Here is a 23,732-nt window from a genome sequence, read left to right as displayed (position 1 = left end):
GCCTCAGCCTCCCTAGTAGCTGGGATTACAGGCATGTGCCACCATGCCCAGCTAATTTTGTATTTTTAGTAGAGACAGGATTTCTCCATGTTGGTCTGGCTGGTCTCGAACTCCCAACCTCAGGTGATCCGCCCACCTCGGCCTCCCAAAGTGCTGGGATTACAGGCATGAGCAACCATGCCCAGGTATATATTATTTTTATAATATAATGTGATAGAATAGATTCTTCTGGTGTATGACAATATGTCATTATTCTGAATATTATTTATTTTGGTAAAGAGATTTTTTTCATTAAAAATAGTTAAGGAATGAAAACAGGGAGAAATCAATATGGCCAGTATGTTTTGAAAAAGAAAATATTTCAATGCTATCTCTTTTTTTCACTTATATGATATTAACTTGATTCACATTTTCAGTTTGGTTGGTTGACTTTGATCTACAATTTATTATATATCTGAATACGGTAATACTTTCTCTCTCTTTTTTCTCCACACCATGATTCTGTATCTCTCCTTTGTAACCTACATAATTTTCTCCTAATTTTAAGATGAATTTTTCTGTTCTTTGCATAATTTTATAAGTTTTTTTTTTTTTTTTTTTTTAATTAGCCCTTTTGGCTGGGCACAGCGGCTCATGCCTGTAATCCCAGTACTTTGGGAGGCCGAGGCGGGCAGATCACCTGAGGTCTGGAGTTCGAGACTAGCCTGGCCAACAGGGTGAAACCCCATCTCTACTAAAAATACAAAAATTAGTCACATGATGGTGCACGTTCAGTCCCAGCTTACTCAGAGACTGAGGTAGTAGAATGGCTTGAGTCTGGAGTAGAGGTTATGTGGAGCGGAGGTCATGCCACTGCATTCTGGCCTAGGGTGATGGATCGAGACTCCCTCACACACACACACACCAAAAACATAAAATATAAATAAATAAATAAATAGCCCTTTTACAGATTGCCTGCATTTTATTTCATATATTAGTAATTCACTTCTTACATAAGTTTTAATGATTTTGATTAGAAGTTCTTAGTCTTCTCATTTCTAACTGCATACCCATTTTCCTTATTTTTACAGCCTTTATATAATTTGTATGTGATAAAATAAGAGTAAATCTGAAAAAAATCCTCTTTCAATCTTTGAAGTTCATTACTGGCTTAAAACCAATTCTTCGTGTTGTATAGATTACAATTTTCTGTTTTCTCACAACATTAGTCTGACTCTCCATTTTATATTCTTTATATGCGAGTCATTATTCAACCTTTTATTCAGTTAAAACTGGAATTTTTTTCATCTTTGACTTCAGAAATATTGATGTGCACATACTGGGAACTTCATTTAGTGGAGATAATTGCTTACATATACAATTACAGATTTAATTAAGGAAAATTAAAATATAGAACAACTAGATTATATATATTTATATATACATTTATTATATACATATATTTGTTAGTTACATAATTATTTGTTAGTATCTGAATTCATTACTTCAATCACTTAGAAGGAAACTAGCCAAATTAATATTCTTATAATTGAATAGAAGAACTGGAGGTTTAAATGAAACCTTAAAAATGACAAGTTTTTATACACACTGAAAACATTTATTTAGCACAAACTATATATCAAAATCATATTATTGTAAGTAAATAAATCCACTTTTAGTGTACTTTTGACTGTGAGAGGATAAGAATAGGCTTTCAAGGACATGGTTATAGTGACTTGGAATTTAAATAGGTATTTTTATGAACCTGGTCAAATAAGCATTTCCACATTTCCAAGTTCCTCTTTTCAATTCACAATTTTAGAATCAGTCTTCAAAGGTTGTGGCACTAATGAATACAAATACATTACTGGAAAAATCAAATCATTTTTTGATCATACAGAACACAAATACAATTCTCCATCACAGGAGAGAGAAACGTTTTCAGGTCTGTCAACATACAAGGAGTGGTGAGGAGTATGAGGACAATTTTTCTCCTCTACCGTGAATCAGTTGACAACCTGCCATAGGTGCTTATCCAACCAACGTCTTGGTTCTCTAAGTTAAAATGTCAACCGAGTGCTTGTTTGTGCTTCAGTATCTTCTATGTGGAAGATTAATGTTCATTACCTCTCACTAAGTGTTGATGCAGGTATCCCTTTGACTGAAGTTATCTAATGTGCTTTTCAAGTGTTCTTTTGGGAAAACTGTCCATTGACTAAGGATGACAACCAATAAGAGCATCACATCTATTCTGGTCAGTCTTGTATCCACATTACCCAAGCTGGTGCCCTTCAACTGGCATGTGGTAACGATGCACAACAGAGATTAGATGCAGTGCAGGTAGAACTAGATTACATATTTGCCAGGGCTATGGTAGCTTTCAACTTGAAATACACTGAAATAATTGGATCCTTAGACCTTGAGGATTTTTGTGGGTTCTTGTGTTTCAGTGGCTTCCTTCCTCCATATTTGACCTTCTGTCTCAAGAGGTAAACCACAGTTAATAATTAGCAAAGACCAATGAAGATTATTTAAATAAAGCATTCACAACTTATGTTGTAGGTATCCTTCCTCCAGTGCGTCCTTTGATTTTTTAAAGTCACCATTATTAAATCAAACCCTGTTAGATTACGAAGCACCTGACTTTAGAATTAGTGGTTATGTTTTTCACTAAAACAATTAACTGACTGACTCAACAAGCAGCTACCAAAACCAAATAAGTTGACTAATTTTGTCAAATAAGCATTGCCTGTGTTATCCATGAACCCATTTCCATCTCAGTTTCTCAGGGGAATCTCAGCACTCCTTTATATTCCAGCCTCTCTTCAAAGAATGTTTATGACATACAAAAGTTTACTGACCAGTAGCTAGCCAAAAAAATGGCTGTGTAAATCTGGATTATGCATAAAACTTTGCAGCAAGGATGCTTTCCACAGTAGGTCATTTTGAGTGAGAAGTAGTTTCACTAAAGGTCATTTCAGTTGTCAAATGAAGACACTAAGGACTGACATTGTCAGCCTATCTTTGTTAACCTGATTACACACCCATCTAAGATTTTACTATCACCTGAGAAATTGATGATCCAACAGGTTTCAAGAGTCCTAAGGTCAACAGTAAAGTGACAAAAGTAAGAGTAGAGGAGAGACTAAGTCTAGATCCCCAAATTTAGGAATGATGAGGGCAAGTGAAACACAGTTCAAGATAGATTTAAAAGATTAGGAGAGAAGCTGACTAGCTAACCAGGCTCAGATGTGGTCAATTGACGAGGTTATGTTAAGCAGAGATGATTCACAATTCTACTGATGCTTCTGAGAGAACTTTTTTGTGTGTGGAAATGATCTTAGCATTTGTAAGAACATTTTTGTTGTGGGCTTATACTCAGGTAGTCCAGGATAAGTCTATTTTCTCCATTGGGAAAAAAACTGTTGTGCTACTTACTTGAGACTTTCTTGGTTTATTTTTGTTTGTTTTATTGTTTTGTTGTTATTATGTATAAAAAATGTTTAAAGTCTTGTTAAAGGCAGACAGGAATCCTATGACTTGAGAGAATTTCTTGGGGGAGGAGAGGTTTATGGCAGATGCATTTGACAACAATAATGTAACTTAAGCATACCCTGTATGGCAGGTGCACATGATAGAAATAACAATTTAAGAAAGGAAGGTTGCCATGTGGAGGTTGCAGGTGGCGGGGCGGGGCAGGGCGGTGGAGGGAATGTGCTATATAAGCTGCGTGCTTTTCACAAGTGGCAGTGGTTCATCCAGTCTGCTGTTGCTGGACTGTCTCTGTGTGTAAGTTTTCCTATTTTTTTTTTTTTTTTTTTTTTTTTTTTTGCTACTTGTGTCTCTTCTTTGGCCTCTTGAACTTGGCACCACCCCTGTTGAAGTTAACAGGGATCTGGCATGATGGGGATAAAAATTCCAATGCATGAATTATAGGATTTCTTTAAGCCTGTGAGGGGAGGCCCCAAATCATATTCGCTGGAGGGCTCTTCTATCTGAGAGAAACACAAGTGCCTGATATCCTGACCCATGCCAGAAACAAACAAACAAGAAAAGGCCACCAAATAATATTGCTTCAAAACTTTAGACTTAGTTACTTACATTAGTTATAGTATAGGCTCTTGCTTTTGCCCTACCTTTACAGTGCTCAGCTTCAGTTTCTTACAGAATGGTCAAATGATATTTATGAAGTTTTCTGAATAGCTAGTCATAATCTGAATTCCCTTCATAGTTTAAATAAACAAATTATTTTTGTTGCATTTCATGAGATGTTTCGAAAGAAGTCTTCTGTGCGAGAATTCCATGTGTCCTTTTTATTTATTCAGAAAACTGGTATTGAATGATCACTAAGCTCTAGGCTTTTTCTCTAGATGCTAGAGGTAAAACAGAAGTAAAATACATAATCAGAAAAGTACATAAAACATACTGTGTTTGGTGAATAAGAAAGAAATAGAAGGTGTATAGAAAGTGTAGGGTCTTAAAATTTTTAGAAGATAAAGTTCTAAGAGACGCCTCACCAGTAAGATGACATTTGCATAACGACCTAAAAGAGGTGAGCAAGTAAGCCATTCCAGTAATTGATAAATGATTACTCCAGGAAGTGAGAAGCCCCTCTGAGGTGGCAGCTTGCCTGGCTTGTTCAAGGAACAGTAAGAAGTGCAGTGTGTCTGGAGTGAGACGAACAAGAGTAAGAGTAGTAAGGAGAAGAAGGAAATGAGATTAAAGAGGTAATGAATATACAGATCAGGTAGAGTTTCATAGATCATTATAAGGGCTTTGAATTTTGCTCTCGTTAAAATAGGAGCCCTTTGAGGGACTGAGTGAAGAACTGACCTTATCTGCCTTAGCATTTTAATGGTATAACTCGGGCTGGTGTGTTGGGATATTGTAAAGATGAGGAGGGCGTAGATGGAAAAAGGGAAACCAGGCAGAAAACTCTGAAATAGTCTAGATGAGTGATAATGGCAGGACAGTAGCAGTAGTTACTGAGAAGTGGTAGGATATCTGATAGGTTTGACTTCATGGTCAAAGGGATGTATTGATGCATTAGATGCAGTTGAATTAAAGATTTCCACCTATTTCTTAATTAGTAGAAAAGTTACTCTGAATATGATTGTGTAGCTAAACTCTATCAACACTAATTTTCTATCAGATTTTGCTGTTACCTTTAAATATGCTATTGAAACTCTGAGAAATTAGTATATGTTCATCAAAAACTCAGTCCTAATACTAGCAAAGCTGCATTGTTTAAAAAACTTGTATTAAAGAAGTTTATTTTTAATCTAGAATCTTATTTTCCACCTAGAATCTTATTTTTCTGACTATAGAAAATGGATGTGGAAGGAACTGGCTCAGTAATCACTATCTAGTCACTAAGAGAATGTGTGATTGTTTGGCTCTTGGGGTTGGTCAAGGAGCCAATGAGGTCAAAGTCACAGGTGCACTCTTTGTATAAGCTTATGAACTTTGCGTTTTCTCCTCCAGAGAATCTGTTTCTGATCTCATACATTCAACTCAAAAAAACATTACCTTGCTCATGAAGGTAACCTGCAAAACAGTATGGAGAGGTCAGTCTAGGTCCATCATCATTTCTAGAAACACAATTCATACCACTTCCTTTACTTACTAGCAATAGAAGTAAATGACATGTCCTCATATTTAGACAATACATTATGACTAAGGAAATAACGAATACAAATGTTCTGCAGAATTTTTTTTTTTTTAGTGAAGTATACATATGACTTAAAGTATTTTTATAAGAAAATTTTTTATTGTATGAATTTATTAAAAGTATAGAAAATAGCTTTCAATAACTAATGCAAAGCTGTAAAATAATCATGACTCTTACTGAATTTACTTCTTTTTCTATTTTATTCCAGAACCTACAGATAGACCACCTATACTATTAATCACAAATTTTGAAACAATTGAAATTTTCTATCTTAATGGAAGTAAAATGGCAACTCTAAGCTCAGTCAATGGAAATGAAATTCATGCTCTGGATTTTATTTATAATGAAGATATGATTTGTTGGATTGAATCAAGAGAATCTTCAAATCAACTCAAATGTATCCAGATAACAAAAGCAGGAGGATTAACAGATGAATGGACAATCAATATTCTTCAATCCTTCCACAGTAAGTGTTTCAATTAAATATTATATGCCACCCTTTACTGATTTCATTTACAGACCCGTAGGCTGGATTCTCAAATTTCTAGCATAGCTCATGGCTGTTGGAAAGCTGTATGTGCAAATACAATGAATTTGAATTACTGTATTCACTACATGTTTTGCGTATACAAACACATACACATACACTTTCTCTATTTAGGTAAATAGTAAATTGCAGAGTTAATTGTAGTTCTTTCTTTAAGGCTTTTTACAATGTCATCTAACTGGGAATTTTGATTTTTTTTTTCCCACTGAGTGGTAATTCGCAATGTGATAGTGAAGGTGGGATTAAAAAAAAAAAAAAAAAAGGGACAGAGTTGATAATTATAAGTGCATTGACTGTAGTTAAAAAATACCTTAAATAATTAGGTTTATGCTAATTGGGAGTAACTACCTGTGTTAACTCTCTTTAAAGCAAATCAATTTTTATACATCCTCTTCCAACAAACTTGTGATTTGTGATTCACTTTGACTTCTCATGTCAGAAACTTGACAGACTAACTGTCCTTCTCTTCCTGCATATTACCATAAACTGAAATCTCATTGTCACACGCACACACACACACACACACACGGAGATGCACACATATTCTCTCTCTCCTTCTCTCTCCCTGCTTCCACATGGAAGTACAAAAATTGCTTTGTGTATGCTTAGGGAAACCATAAGCATGAAAATTTTAACATGTATCCATGTAATTTATGATTTATAGAAAGTGTTTCTTACAAATTCAGCTAAGATAAAATCTAGAAAAATGAAGAGAAGCTGGGCACAGAGGCTCATGCCTGTAATCCCAGTACTTTGGAAGGCTGAGTTGGGTGGATCACCTGAGGTTAGGAGTTCAAGACCAGCCTGGCCAACATGGTGAAACCCTGTCTCTACTAAAAATACAAAATTAGTCGGGCATGCTAGGGCATGCCTTTAATCCTAGCTACCTGGGAGGCTGAGACAGGAGGATCGCTTGAACCCAGGAGGTAGAGGTTGTAGTGAACCGAGATTGTGACATTGCACTCCAACCTGTGTGACAAGAGCAAAACTATGTCTTTAAAAACAAAAACAAAAACAAAAACAAAAAAAACAAACAAAGAGAAATGTGTACAATCAAGTTAAGTGGAAAAGAAGAATGCTGTGATAGGATAAAGGTGATTTTCAAATTTAGAATATTTGGTCTAGTTTCAATAATTAAAGCTTTTCATATACAATTAAGTGAACTGGTTATTAATCCTTGTATAAAGAAATAATACAATGTAATGTTTGATCATTGTAATTAGATTAAAGAAGTCAATGGCAAATTGTGAAAAATAGGACATACAGGTATAATTTTATACATTTAAATGAACAAAGTGTTTAATAAATATTGTCGAACATTTTGAAGATCCTCTTAATATAAATGAAACAATTGATAAAGTTATTTATTGTGAAAAGAGACCAAAATTATAACGAAAGCAGTGGATATTTCAAGAACTCTATAGAGAAATGGTCATCCATATTAAATAATAATACATTTAATAGAGGATGGCAAAAGGCAAATAATCCTTATCATGTAATTTATGTTATTTATTATGTAAGTAATAAGGATTATCTGCCTTCTGATGCAAGTATTTCAACATTGGCTTAGGCAGCAGCTGGAAACTGAACACAAGGCCCCAGTCCTTGCTACATTAGTGATTACCTCAACTAACCCAAATGTGTTTTCCTCAGTGAATGGAATACTGAATAGTCAAACAGCTAAAATATTCACTAAGTTGCCCAGTAGAGTTATTTTCTAAGAGTATTTAAGAACTTTTTATCTACACTTAATATGCCCTAATAATGGTAGTCTTCTCTTCTTTAATATATGTTTTAAAAACAACTATTTTTTAAAATAAATCTAAGGAAGGTCAAACAATTGCATATTGAATATTTGCAGAAAATGAGTATAACTTAAATTTGATTTATTAAGCAATTCAGCAAACCTAGAAACATATGTTTTGTTGTCATTGTTGTTGCTAGGGAATTCAGTGAAATGCCAAATAGAATATTTATTTTGAATAATAAAAATAAATTCACTGAAAATATTTTAATCTGAGTAAATAATTTGTGATGAGGTTAAGTTTAAGCATGCAATTACATAGTCACGTTAGAAAAAAGTGATTAAATACGTGGAAGTAATTTAATGACTGGAGTGGGGCAGGGGTGTGAGCAGGGCTGAGCTTCTCTGTCATTGCTTGTAAGCCACGCATTTTATCAACATGTCACAGAAGAGCTGCCATTGAATACGATGGGCTCTGTGTTCACTGTGACAGTTGGTGAGATGATGATGAAGTTTGAATATTCTTTGCATCTATAATTACATAAAATCTTTGTCATACCATATAAGCAAAAATAATGAACTGATGGAAGTCAGCCTGAATACCTGTCACTTTTATCCACTGTTCCAGAGATTCTCTTTAGTTCCTCCCACCCCCGTTATATGTAGGTGCTTTTCTCTTAACTCACCTGAAGAGAACATGCTTTTTTGAGAAAATATAAACATTTTAGTTTTCAAAGGATTATTATGAGAAGAAAATCAAACATTGCAGGTCAAACTGACTTGCAGTTAACACTTCCATAATATAGTAGTAAATATTTTATTGCAATATTTTTAAAAATTGCACATCTCATCTCATTGGATACCCACTGCATCCCTGTGTAGTAAGCAGGAGAGATATGCCCTTCTTGTTTTATAATAGATAGCATTTTTACTCAAAGTTCAGATGTATTAGGCAAACCTGGATGGCTAAAAAGAATGCAGAAGTGGGACATCTAAGCCCTGTTTTTTTTCTTTTACACTAGAAAAGCAAATCTACCTTAAATGATATATTTTGACTGTGTTAAATATGCTGAAAGACTATCTGCAACAGGGAGATATTATTCTTTTGTTTTTATGGGAAAATTGAGACTGAGCAGTTAGATAATTGTACACAGCATAATTAGGTAGGTTTGCTTTTGGGTCAGACTTTATAGCTTTTTCTAAATACCACGCTGCGTTTAGGTCTCAACTTTTTCATGTTAGCAAAGCAAAAATGATTAGGTCTACCGATATTAGTAATGTTGGCTTGCAAAGACAGGTCCTCTAAGTGGGAGAGAGTTGTATGAATCTTGGAAGGGAGGTGGAAAAAGTGGGTTGTAGAAGTCTATAGCATTGAAAAGGCCGACCCAGTGATTCTGATGTGGCCTCCTTAAAAGTCTTACATTTAACATTGTACATCATTCCTAAGCAATATTGTGAGAGAATCAAGATGAATGATAATAGTATGCTCAATAAATTGCATTAATGAACGTTGGGGGAAATGATAGAAATTAAATTTCCTATTGAATTGTATTCTTTTTTATAACGATAACTATTATTTATTATTTAGCATTTTAGCCTGAAAGTTGCAGACTTTGGGGATAATTTTGGAGTTAGGTGTCTTCTAAGCAAAACTTGTTTTTTAAAAAAGTATTCATATAAAGCACATTTGTAGCAGCTGATTGTTTCCCAAAATTTTTCTTGGAGAGTACTGTGGGTAGGGACACAGATACCCAAAATAACAAAAATTATGGGATTTACAGAAGTGTTGAATTCCATCTGTTTCCTCAGGACAAAGTGCATAGAGACGACTGAGATAAGAATATCTTCTGAGTTAATCTCTTATTAAGGAGGATGATTCAGAGCCATATAGTCATCCCCCAGCTGGACAGTAAACGCTTTCATTGTCTTTTTATGGCTGAATTCTTCAATACTCTGAAAAATTCAAGGATCACTTTTAAGATTCTAACATGGATTTAGCCAGCTTCTCTTGAGCCACTCATGGGCTCAACTCCAATCCAGTAGAGTATACCTAGCGAAAAATAAAATAACTGCTTATTCTTCATGGACTTAGCTTCTGAATTAACCCCATTCACAGACTTTTATCTTTTTCCTTAGCTTGTTTTAATATCAACCTTAAATCATGTTCTATTTGAACCTCTAACTGGAGCTACTAAATTAAGTACTTATTGGATAATTTTTGGATTCTGATAATTTTTTATCTCTAATTTAATTTTATTTCAAGTTCTGGGATACATGAGCAGGATGTGCAGGTTTGTTACATAGGAAAACGTGTGGTTTGCTGCACGTATCAACCCATTATCTAAGCATTAAGCCCAACATTCATTACCCATTTCTCCTGATGCTCTCCCTTCCCCACCCCACCCCCACAACAGTCCCAGTATGTATTGTTCCCCTCCCTGTGTCCGCGTTTTCACATCATTCAGCTCCCACTTGAAAGTGAGAACATGGTTCTCTTGGTTTTCTGTTCCTGTGTTAATTTGCTAAGGATAATAGCTTCCAGCTCCATTCATGTCCCTGCAAAGAAAATAATCTTGGTTCTTTTTATGGCTGCATAGTATTCCATGTTTTATATGTACCATTTTCTTTATCCAGTCTATCATTAATGGGTACTTGGGTTGATTCCATGTCTTTGCTATTGTGAATAGTGCTGAAATGAACATACACGTGCATATATCTCTACAATAGAATGATTTATATTTTGGGGGGTATATACCCAGTAATGGGATTGCTGGGTCAAATGGTATTTCTGGTTCTAGGTCTTAGAGGAATTGCCACTCTGTCTTTCACAATGGTTGAACTAATTTGTAACATGTGACTAACGTGTAAAAGCATTCTTATCTCTTGACAGTCTCACCAGCATTTGTTGTTTCTTGACTTTTGATAATCACTATTCTGATTGTCGTGAGATGGTATCTCATCATGGTTTTGATTTGGATTTCTCTAATCAGTGATGTTGAGCTTTTTTCCACATGTTTGTTGGCAATATAAATGTCATCTTTTGAGGTGTCTCTTCATGTCCTTTGCCCACTTTTTAATTTGTGTGTGCGTGTGCATGTGTGAATTTAAGTTCCTTGTAGATTCTGGATATTGGACCTTTGTCAGACGGATAGATTGCAAAAATTTTCTTCCATTCTGTAGGATGTCTGTTTGCTCTAATGATGGTTTCTTTTGTTGTGCAGAAGCTGTTTAGTTTAATTAGATCTCATTGGTCAATTTTCGCTTTTGTTGCAATTGTTTTCAGTGATTTTGTCAGGAAATCTTGGCCTGTGCCTATGTCCTGAGTGGTATTGTCTGGATTTTCTTCCGTGTTTTTATAGTTTTGAGTTTTACATTTAAATCTTTAATCCATGTTGAGTTAATTTTTGTATAAGATGTAAGGAAGGAGTCCAGTTTCAATTTTCTGCATATGGCTAGCCAGTTTTCCCAGCACCATTTCCCCATTGCTTGTTTATGTCAGGTTTGTCAAAGGTCTAATGGTTGTAGATGTGTGGTCTTATTTCTGAGTTCTCTATTCTGTTCCACTCGTCTATGTCTGTTTTTGTATTAGTACCATGTACCAGTTTTGGTTACTGTAGTCTTGTACTATAGTTTCAAGTCAGGTAGTGTGATGCCTTCAGTCTTGCTCTTTTTCTTAGGATTGGCTTCGTTATACAGGCTCTTTTTGGATTTCATATGAATTTTTAAATAGTTTTTTCTAATTCACTGACGAATGTCAATGGTAGTTTAATGCGAATAGCATGGAATCTATAAACTGCTTTGGACAGTATGGCCATTTTCATGATATTGATTCTTCCTATCCATGAGCACAAAATGTTTTTCTGTTCATGTCCTGTTTCTTTCTTTGATCAGTTGTTTGTAGTTCTTGAAGAGGTCCTTCACTTCCCTTATTAGCTGTATTCCTAGGCAATTTATTCTTTCTGTAGCAATTGTGAATGGGAGTTGATTCATGATTTGGCTCTCTGCTTGCATAGTGTTGGTGTATAAGAATACTAGTGATTTTTTGCAATGGATTTTGTATCCTGAGACTTTGCTGGAGTAGCTTATCAGCTTTAGAAGCTTTTAGGATGAGACAATGGGGTTTTCTAGATACAGGATCTTGTCATCTGCAAACAAAGACAATTTGACTTCCTCTCTTCCTATTTGAATCCCCTTTATTACTTCCTCTTGCCTGATTGCCATGGCCAGAACATCCAATACTATGTTGAATAGGAGTGGTGAGAGAGGGCATGCTTGTCTTGTGCCGGTTTTCAATGGGAATGCTTCCAGCTTTTGCACATTCAGTGTGATATTGACTGTGGTTTTGTCATATATGGCTCTTATCATTTTGAGGTATGTTCGTTCAATTCCTAGTTTATTGAGGGTTTTTACCATGAAGGAATGTTGAATTTTATCAAAGGCCTTTTCTGCATCTATTGAGATAATCGTGTGGTTTTTGCGTTCAGTTCTGTTTATATGATGAATTAGGTTTGTTGATTTGCATATGTTGAACCAGCCTTGCATTCCAGGAATGAAGCCAACTTGATTGTGGTAGATAAGCTTTTGGATGTGCTGCTGGATTTGGTTTGCCAGTAATTTATTGAGGACTTTTTCTATTGACGTTCATCATGGATATTGGCCTACAGTTTTCTTTTTTTTTTTTTTTTTTTTTTGGTAATAGCTCTGTTAGGTTTTGTTATCTGGATAATACTAGCCACATAAAATGAGTTAGGGAGGAATCCCTCCTTCTCAGTTGCTTGGAATAGTTTCAGAAGAAATGGTACCAGCTCCTCTTTGCACCTCTGGTAGAATTCAGCTGTAAATCCATCTGGTCCTGGGGTTTTTTGGTTGGTAGGCTATTTATTACTGCCTCAGTTTCAGAATTCGTTATTCAGGGATTCAGCTTCTTTCTGATTCATTCTTGGGAGGATGTATGTGTCCAGGAATTTGTCCATTTCTTCAACGGACAGATTCTTTTGTTGATTCTTTCTAGTTTATTTGCATAGAGGCATTGATAGTATTCTCTGATGGTTGTTTGTATTTCTGTAAGATCAGTGGTTATATCCCCTTTATTATTTTGTATTGTGTCTATTTGAATATTCTCTTTTCTTCTTTATTAGTCTAGTTAGCTATCTATTTTATTTTCATGTCTATTTCCTTCAGTTCCACTCTGATCTGGGTTATTTCTTGTCTTTTACTAGCATTGAGGTTTGTTTGCTCTTGGTTCTCTAGTTCTTCTAATTGTGATGTTAGGGTGTCAATTTGAGATCTTTCTAGCTTTTTGATGTGGGCACTTAGTGCTATAAATTCCCCTCTTAACACTGCTTTGGCTGCATCCCAGAGATTCTGGTATGTTGTCTCTTTGTTCTCACTGGTTTCAAAGAACTTCTTGATTTCTGCCTTAATTTCATTATTTACCCAGGAGTCATTCAGGAGCAGGTTGTTCAAGTTCTATGTAGTTGTGTGACTTTTCAGTGAGTTTATTAACCTTGCATTATAATTTGATTGTGTTATGGTCTGAGAGACAGTTTGTAATGATTTCAGTTATTTTGCATTATTTGAGGAGTGTTTTACTCCCAATTATATGATCAATTTTAGAGCAAGTGCCATGTGTTGCTGAGAAAAAATGTATATTCTGTTGTTTTGGGTTTGGAGAGTTCTGTAGATACCTATCAAGGACATTTGATCCAAAGCTGAGTTCAAGTCCTGAATATCTTTGCTAATTCTTTTATCTCAATAATCTAATATTGACAGTGGGGTGTTAAAGTCTCCCACTATCATTGTGTGGGAGTCTAAGACTCTTTGTATGTCTCTAATAACTTGTTTTATGAAATTGGGTGCTCCTGTATTGGATGCATATATATTTCGGATAGTTAACTCTTTTTGTTGAATTGAACCCTTTCCCATTATGTAATGCTCTTCTTTGGTTGTTTTTTTTTTTTTTTTTTTTAATCTTTGTTGGCTTAAAGTCTGTTTTGTCAGAAACTAGGATTGCAACCTTTGCTTTTTTCTGCTTTCCATTTGCTTGGTAGATTTTCCTCCATCCCTTTATTTTGAGCCTATGTGTGACTTTGCATGTGAGATGGATCTCTTTGCAGCACATCAGTGGTTCTTTTTATCCAGCTTGCCATTCTGTATCTTTTAATTGGGGCTTTTGGCCCATTTACTTTTAAAGTTATGTGTGAATTTGATTCTGTCATCATGATGCTAAGTGGTTATTTTGCAGACTTGTTAATGTAGTTGCTTCATAGTGTCATTGGTCTGTGTAGTTTTTAGTGGCTGGTAATGAGCTTTTCTTTCCATATTTAATGCTTTGTTCAGGAGGTCTTGCAAGGCAGGCCTGGTGGTAATGAATTCCCTCAGCATTTGCTTGTCTGAAAATGATTTTATTTCCCCTTTCCTTATGAAGCTTAGTATGGCTGATAATGAAATTGTTGGTTGGAAATTCTGTTTTAAAAAAATTTTGAATATTGGCTCCCAATCTCTTCCAGCTTGTAGGGATTCCACTGAGAGGTCTGCTGTTAATCTCATGGACTTCCCTTAGTAGGTGACCTGGACTTTCTCTCTGGCTGCCGTTAACATTTTTTCTTTTCTTTTCTTTTTTTTTTCCAACCTTGGAGAATCTGATGATTATGTGTCTTGGAGCTGATCTTCTCATGGAGTATCTTACTGGGGTTCTCTGGATTTGAATGTTGGCCTCTCTTGCTAGGTTGGGGAAGTTCTCCTGGATATTGTGAAGTATGATTTCCAACTTAGTTCCATTCTCCCTGTCTCTTTCAGGTACCCCATCAGTTGTAGGTCCTGTGTTTTTACATAATCCTATAGTTCTCAGGTTTTGTTTGTCCTTTTTATTATTTTTTATCTAACCTTGTCTGTCTGTGCTATTTCATTAAGATAGTCTTCATGCTCTGAGATCCTTTCCTCCACCTTGGTCTATTTGGTTGTTGATACTTTTGGTTGCATTGTGAAGTTCTCATCTTGTGTTTTTCAGCTCCTTCAGGTCATTTATGTTCCTGTCTAAACTGGTTATTCTGGTTAACAGCTCCTGTAATGTTTTATCATGGTTCTTCTTGAATTGGTTTAGAACATACTCCTTTAGCTCAGCAAAGTTCATTATTCACCTTCTGAAGTCTAATTCTGTCAGGTCATTCATCTTGGCCCAAGCCTAGTTCAGTGTCCATGCTGGAGAGCTGTTTGGAGGAGAAGAGGCACTCTGACTTTTTAAGTTTTCAGCATTTTTGCATTGATTCTTTCTCATCTTTGTGGGGTTTTCTACCTTTGATCTTTTAAGGCTGCTGATGTGGTTTTTGTGGGGTCTTTTGTTGATGTTATTGTTGCTTTCTGTTTGTTTTTCTTTTAGCAATCAGGCCCATCTTCCGTAGGGCTGCTGGGGCTTACTGGGGGACCACTGCAGACCCAATTCACTTGGGTCCCTCCTGCAACTGGAGATATCACCAGTAGAGGCTCCAGAACAGCAAAGATGGCTGCCTGTTCCTTCCTCTGGGAGCTCCGTCCCAGAGGGGTACCAAGCTGATGCCAGCCAAAACACTCTGGTATGAGGTGTCTTGTGACCCTTGCTGGGAGGTCTCACCCAGTCAGGCGGCATGTGATCAGAAGCCTGTGTAACAAAGCAACTTGGCTGCCCCTTGGTTGAGCAGGTTTGGCTGCACTGGGGAGAATCCCCGTCATCTGGACTGCCAGCAGGCAGGAAAGACTAGGTCCACTAAATTCAAGACCACAGTCATCCCTCCCCTCAGGGTCTCCTTCCCAGGAATATCAGAGTTCTATCCATAAACCTCTGGCTATAGTTGCAGCAATTTCTGAAGGGAGGCCCTGCCCAATGGGAAAGGATGGATCTGGTCCCACCTGAAGGAGCAATCTTGCCATGATATGCCACAGCTGTTGTGCTTTGCTGTGCAGGAATTCCTCTCAGTTTAAACTGCCCAATCTCCCCAACACCAGCAGTGGAAAATGGCTGATGAGAGCCTCAGTGATGGTGGCTGCCTCTCTCTCCAGAAACTCAGTTGTCTTAGGCAGTGTCCAGCCTGCTGCCACTGGCCTTGACCCTATTGGGTTGCACAGCTCTGAGTTTGGGACCCAAGGCCCTGGTGGGGTGGGCTCACAAGGGGATCTCCTGATCCACAGGATGCACAGATCTGAAGAAAGAGTGTGGTTTCCCGGGCAGGGTAGCACGGTTACTGACCGCCTCCTTTGTCTGGGTGTGAGAGTTCCCCTAATCCTGTGTGGCACCTTGGTCACTGCACCACCATGCTTTTCCTCACTCTGCATGGGTCACACTAACTGCCTAGTCTGTCCCAGTGACAGAATCTGGATATCTCAGTTGACAGAGCAGGATTCACTTACTGTTTTTGTTCTTCTTAGTGAGAGCTGCAGACTGGAGCTGCTTCTAATTGGCTATCTTGGCTCCTCTCCCCTCTGTTTTTTATTGTAGATTTGGGGAGTACATGTGCAGGTTTATTATGTGAGTATATTGTGATATTAAAGTTTGGATATCAATTGAACCTGTCACTCAAATAGTGAACATAGTACCCAATAGGTAGTTTTTCAATCTTTTCCCCTTATCCTTCCCTTCTTTTGAAGTCCTCAGTATATACTGTTGCCATGCTTATGTCTCTGTGTACCTACTGTTCAGCTCCCACTTATAAGTGAGAATATATAGTGTTTAGTTTTCTGTTTCTGAAGTAACTCACTTAGGATAATGGCCTCCAGCTGCATACATGTTGCTGCAAAGGACATGATTTCATCCTTTTATGGCTACATAGTATTCTATTGGGTATACATACCATATTTTCTTTATCCAATCCACAATTGATAGACACCTAGGTTAACTCTATGTCTTTGTGGTTGTGAATAGTGCTGTGATGTGTGTACACATGCATGTGTCTTTTTGGTGGAATGATTTGTTTTGTGTATATGCCTAGTAATGGGATCACTAGGTTGAATCTATTTTTAGTTATTTGAGAAATCTCAAAACTTTTTATCAGTGGCTGAACTAATATACAATTCCACCAACAGTGCGTGTTTCCTTTTTTTCTGCAATCTCGCCAACATCTGTTATTTTGACTTGTTAATAGTAGCCATTCTGATTGGTGTGAGATGGTATCTCATTGTGGTTTTGATCTGCATTTCTCTGATTATGAGTGATGTTGAATATTTTTTCATGTTTTTGGGCCATGTCTGTATCTTCTTTTGCAGTGTCTGTTCATGTCCTCTGTTCACTTTTTAATGGAGTTTTTTTGTTGTTGTTGTTTTGTTTCGTTTTGTTAAGTTCTTGAAAGGTTTTGGATATTAGTCTTTCATCAGATGCGTAGTTTGAAGATATCTTCTCCCACTCTGTAAGTTGTCTGTTTACTTTGTTTATAGTTTCTTTTGCTGAGCAGAAGTTCTTTAGTTTAATTAGAATTCATTGTTAATTTTTGTTTTTGTTGCATTTCTTTTTGAGAACTTAGTCATAAACTCTTTGCTAGGCCAATGTTCAGAAGAGTATTTCCTATGTTTCCTTCTGGAATTTTTAGTTTGAGGTCTTACATTTAAGTTTTTAATCCATCTTGGGTTAATTTTTGTAAATGGTGAAAAGTAGAGGTCAAGTTTCATTTTTCTGCATATGGTTAGCTGGTTTTCTCAGCATCATTGATTGAGTAGGGCTGATACTTCTGTCTTCATCAAGCATACCTTTTTCCTTTGAGTTAGCAATTATCTAATAATTACACAGTATTTTGGAACAACATGCATTGAATGTTTATATTGTGCATTAGGAAATCTACATATTTACTTCATTACCATCACACACAATTATAACACCTGCATACTATATATAATTATCAGTATATAATCAGAAAATGAACCTACAAAACTAGGAGCAAGAAAGTAGAGGGAGGTGCCACACATTTTTAAATCACCAGATCTCAAGAGAATTCACTCACTATTCTGAGGACAGCACCAAGCCATGAGGGATCTACCCCCAGAACCCAAACACCTCAACTAGGACCCACCTCCAACATTGGAGATTGCAATTTAATATGAGATTTGGTAGGGACATACATTCAAACTGTATCATTCCTCTCCTGGTCTCTCAAATCTCATGTTCTTCTCACATTGCAAAATACAATTATGACTTCCCAACAATCCCCGAAGTCTGACCTCATTCCAGCATCAAATCAATTAAAAGTCCCAAGTCTAAGGTCTCATCTGAGACAAGGCAAATCCCTTCAACTTATAAGCCTGTAAAATCAATCAAGTTATTTACTTCCAAGATACAATGGAGGTGTATGCATTGTACCTATAATGGAATCAGGATGATTAAACATTCCCATTCCATAAAAGAGAAACTGACCAAAAGAAAGGGGGTTACATGTCCCTATAAGCTTGAAATCCAACAGGGAAATTATTAAATATTAAAGATCTAAAATAATCTTTTTTGACTCCATGTCTTACAGCTAGGGCACACTGGTGTAAGGGGTAGGCTCCCAAGGCCTTGCACAGCTCTGCCTCTGTAGTTTTGTAGGGTACATCCCCTGTGGCTACTCTCAAAGATTGAGTGCCTGTGGCTTTTTCAGGCATAGGGTGAAAGCTGCCAGTGGCTCTATCATTCTGGGATCTGAGGGATAATGGCCCCCTTCCCACAGCTGCACTACGCGATGCCCTAGTGGGAACTCTGAGTGGAGGCTCCAACCCCATACTTCCCCTCTGCCCCTACCTAGTTGAAGTTCTCTCTGTAGCCTCCACTTCTGCATCAGCCTTCTTCATGAGCAACCACACTTTCCCATACATCCTCTAAAATCTAGGCAGAGGCTGACAAACTTTCACCACTCTTATACTCTGTGCAAGTGTGGGCATAATACCACATGGAAGCTGCCAAGGTTTATGACTTGTATTCTCCAAAGTGGCAGTTCGAGGTATATCTGGACCCTTTGAACCCTGGCTGGTGCTATAGTGGCTGGATGTGAGAAGCAGTGCCCTGAGGCTGTGCAGAGCAGCAGAGCCCTGGTCCTGGTCCCTGGACCATTCTTCCCTCCTATGTCTCTAGGCCTGTGATGAAAGAGCCACCACAAAAGCCTCTGAAATGCCTTTGAGACATTTTTCACCTTGTTTTGGCTATTATCACTTGGCTCCTTTTTAGTTACGCAATTTTCTCTAGCAGTATTTCTCTAGTATTTGCTCAGCAGACTGCTTGAATTCCTCTCTAGAAAAAGCTTCTTCTAAGTTGAATCCCTGAATAGACCAATAACAGGCTCTGAATTTGAGGCAATAATTAATAGCCTACCAACCAAAAAAAGTCCAGGACCAGATGGATTCACAGCCGAATTCTACCAGTGGTACAAGGAGGAGCTGGTACCATTCCTTCTGAAACTATTCCAATCAATAGAATCCTCCCTAACTCATTTTATGAGGTCAGCATCATCCTGATACCAAAGCCTGACAGAGACAAAAAAAGAGAATTTTAGACCAATATCCTTGATGAACATCTATGCAAAAATCCTCAATAAAATACTGGCAAACAGAATCCAGCAGCACATCAAAAAGCTTATCCACCATGATCAAGTGGGCTTCATCCCTGGGATGCAAGGCTGGTTCAACATACACAAATCAATAAACGTAATCCAGCATATAAACACAACAAAAGACAAAAACCACATGATTATCTCAATAGATACTGAAAAGGCCTTTGACAAAATTCAACAGCCCTTCATGCTAAAAACTCTCAATAAATTCTGTATTGATGGGACATATCTCAAAATAATAAGAGATATCTATGAGACAAACCCACAGCCAATATCATACTGAATGGGCAAAAACTGGAAGCATTCCCCTTGAAAACTGGCACAAGACAGGGATGCCCTCTCTCACCACTCTTATTCAACATAGTGTTGGAAGTTCTAGCCAGGGCAATCAGGCAAGATAAAGAAATAGTGTATTCAATTAGGAAAAGAGGAAGTCAAATTGTCCCTGTTTGCAGATGACATGATTGTATATTTAGAAAACCCCATTGTCTCAGCCCAAAATCTCCTTAAGCTGATAAGCAACTTCAGCAAAGTCTCAGGATACAAAATCAGTGTTCTAAAATCACAAGTGTTCTTATACACCAGTAACAGACAGAGAGTCAAATCATGAATGAACTGCCATTCACAATTGCTTCAAAGAGAATAAAATACCTAGGAATCCTACTTACAAGGGATGTGAAGGACCTCTTCAGGAAGAACTACAAACCACTGCTTAATGAAATAAAAGAAGACACAAACAAATGGAAGAACATACCATGCTCATGGATAGGAAAAATCAATATCGTGAAAATGGCCATACTGCCCAAGGTAATTTATAGATTCAATGCCATCCCCATTAAGCTACCAATGACTTTCTTCACAGAATTGGGGAAAAAAAAAATTCTTTAAATTTCGTATGGAACCAAAAAAGAGCCCACATTGCCAAGACAATCCTAAGCCAAAAGAACAAAGCTGGAGGTATCATGCTACCTGACTTCAAACTATAGTACAAGGCTACAGTAACCAAAACAGCATGGGACTGGTACCAAAACAGAGATATAGACCAATGGAACAGAACAGAGCCCTCAGAAATAATACCACACATCTACAACCATCTGATCTTTGACAAACCTGACAAAAACAAGAAATGGGGAAAAGGATTCCCTCTTTAATAAATGGTGCTGGGAAAACTGGCTAGCCACAAGTAGAAAGCTGAAACTGTATCCCTTCCTTACACCTTATACAAAAATTAATTCAAGATGGATTAGAGACTTAAATGTTAGACCTAAAACCATAAAAACCCTAGAAGAAAATCTAGGCAATACCATTCAGGACATAGGCATGGGCAAAGACTTCATGTTTAAAACACTAAAAGCAATGGCAACAAAAGCCAAAATTGACAAATGGTATCTAATTAAACTAAAGAGCTTCTGCACAGCAAAAGAAACTACCATCAGAGTGAACAGGCAACCTAGAAAATGGGAGAAAATTTTTGCAATCTACTCATCAGACAAAGGGCTAATATTCAGAAACTACAAAGAACTTAAACAAATTTACAAGAAAAAAACAACCCCGCCAAAAAGTGGGCAAAGGATATGAACAGATACTTCTCAAAAGAAGACATGTATGCAGCCAACAGATATATGAAAAAATACTCATCATCACTAGCCATCAGAGAAATGCAAATCAAAACCACAATGAGATACCATCTCACACCAGTTAGAATGGTGATCATTAAAAAGTCAGCAAACAACAGATGCTGGAGAGGATGTAGAGAAATTGTAACACTTTTACACTGTTGGTGGGATTGTAAACTAGTTCAACCATTGTGGAAGACAGTGTGGTGATTCCTCAAGGATTTGACCCAGCCATCCCATTACTGGGTATATACCGAAAGGATTATAAATCATGCTGCTATAAAGACATATGCACACATATATTTATTGTGGCACTATGCACAATAGCAAAGACTTGGAACCAACCCAAATGTCCATCAGTGACAGACTGGATTAAGAACATGTGGCACATATACACCATGGAATACTATACAGCCATTAAAAAGGATGAGTTCATGTCCTTTGTAGGGACATGGATGCAGCTGGAAACCATCATTCTCAGCAAACTATTGCAAGGACAGAAAACCAAACACTGCATGTTCTCACTCACAGGTGGGAATTAAACAATGAGAACACTTGGACACAAGAAGGGAAACATTATACACCAGGGCCTGTTGTGAGGTGGGGGGACGGGGAGGGATAGCATTAGGAGATATACCTAATGTAAATGACGAGTTAATGGGTGCAGCACACCAACATGGCACATGTATACATATGTAGCCTGCACGTTATGCACATGTACCCTAGAACATAAAGTATAATACAAAAAAAGGAGAAAAATAGAGAAAACTGCTTCTTTCTCTGTCACATGGCCAAGCTGCAAACTTTCCAAAATTTTATACTCTGCTTCCTGTTTAAATATAAATTCCAACTTTAACTCATTTCTTTGCTCCCACATCTGAGTCTTGGTTTCAGAAGCAGCCAGGACACATCTTGAATGCTTTGCTGCTTAGAAATTTCTTCCACCAGACACCCTAGGCTATCACTCTGAAGTTCAAACTTCCACAGATCCATAGGGCCTGAATAGAATGCAGCCAACTTCTTTGCTAAGGCATAACACATGTGACCTTTGCTCTGGTTCCCAATAAGTTCATTTAAATCTGAGACCTCCTCAACTTGAACTTCACTGTCCATATTAGTATCAGCATTTTGTCACAACCATATACCCAGTCCCTAAGAAATTTCAACCCATCCCTCATCTTCTTGTCTTCTTCTGAGCCCTCTAAACTCTTCCAACCTCTTCCTGTTACCCAGTTCCAAAGTCACTTTCATATTTTCTGGTATCTTTATAGCAAGACCCCACTCCTCTGTACCAATTATCTGTATTAGGCTGTTTTTGCATTGCTACAAAGAAATACCAGAGATTCAGTAATTTATAAAGAAAAGAGGTTTAATTTGCTCATGGTTCTGCAGACTGTGCAAGCATAATGCCAGCATCTGCTTCTGGGGAGGTCTCAGGAAGGTTGCAATCATGGCTGTAGGTGGAGGGAGGAGTAGGTGTCTTACATGGTAAAGCTGGAGCAAGAGAATGGGGAGAGGTGCTACACACTTTTAAATAACCAGATTTCAAGGAAACTCAGTCACTACTGTAAGGACAGCACCAAGCCATGAGGGATCTACCCCCATGACCCAAATATCACCCACCAGGCCCCACCTCCAACACAGGGGATTACAATTTAATGTGAGATTTGGTGGAGACATATATTCAAACTATATAGCTCTATATCAAATTTATCAAAGTGCCTATCTGTTTTAGAATGAATTTAGCATAAACAAAGAAGGGTGGCTGAGTGACCATGCCAAATCATGACCTTAGATATTCAGAAAACTTGTCTGCATCATAAGTTAAGATATGGTCTGTGTCTGGATAAAGCTCAAGTGCTAATTTCAGTGTTTGAGACACTGGATCTTCTTAGCGACTACTGGCTTTTATTCAGGCTTGGTCTCTGACTTCCCATGATGCACCTATGAATTTTTTTGGGGGCCTAATGCCAATGAACATAGAAACAGCTTAACACAAATCTTTTTTGAGTCTCCCCTATCTTTCTAGCCACACCAATGCAGTTATAATTAAACAAGATTGGAGTCAAGGTATTTAAAATAGAGGTCAATTAATGTTAGTACAGGATCACTCAGAATGGTGCAGACTTTTAACCCTTTTATCCACTTAGTCTGAGTAGAGATTTTTCAGTGAAGGAAGCTCTGCGATTTTATATATAGATATTTAGATGCATAAAATGATGTGAGTATTAGGAGATACATTTCCAATCCCAATATATTTATTTTATTACTATGAAAACTGATGTCTTTTAGAGTAACAGTTAAAGGACAGGCTCAGGTGTCTGTGGCATCTCAGCCTTTGAGAAACTGTCAGCTACCTCCAACCTAGAAATGTATGCTTTTCATTCTTCACTACAGATAAATTATGTTAAACAATTGATTAGTTCTGGTTCCAGTATTCTGTTAGAAAAAGTTTAAGAATTGACCACCTCCTAGCTGAGAAAAATTTTAGTTATGATTATGACCATCCTTAATCATGTAAATTAATATGATTTTTTAACAAGAATACAGTCAGCCTTCAGCATCCTTGGGCTCCACGTCCTAAAATTAAACCAACCATAGATTAAGCAAACCATCGATCAAAAAAAATTAGGAA

The 23,732-nt window shown here is 37.2% G+C and overlaps 1 protein-coding gene across 1 annotated transcript in view; it reads left to right on the top strand.

The window, feature by feature from the left end:
• Positions 1 to 23,732, top strand: part of LRP1B (LDL receptor related protein 1B) — a 1,950,491-nt gene that overhangs the window by 931,116 nt on the left and 995,643 nt on the right. The window contains exon 6 of the mRNA XM_031651763.1: positions 5,859 to 6,122. Within this exon, the coding sequence (XP_031507623.1) occupies positions 5,859 to 6,122 (264 nt within the window). The remainder of the gene's footprint in view (positions 1 to 5,858; positions 6,123 to 23,732) is intronic.

This window comes from Papio anubis, chromosome 10 (genome assembly GCF_008728515.1).
Source record: "Papio anubis isolate 15944 chromosome 10, Panubis1.0, whole genome shotgun sequence".
In the NCBI taxonomy this organism is placed as follows: Eukaryota; Metazoa; Chordata; class Mammalia; order Primates; family Cercopithecidae; genus Papio; species Papio anubis.
Note: the sequence above shows the minus strand (reverse complement) of the source record. Positions and strands in the feature narration are given on the sequence as shown.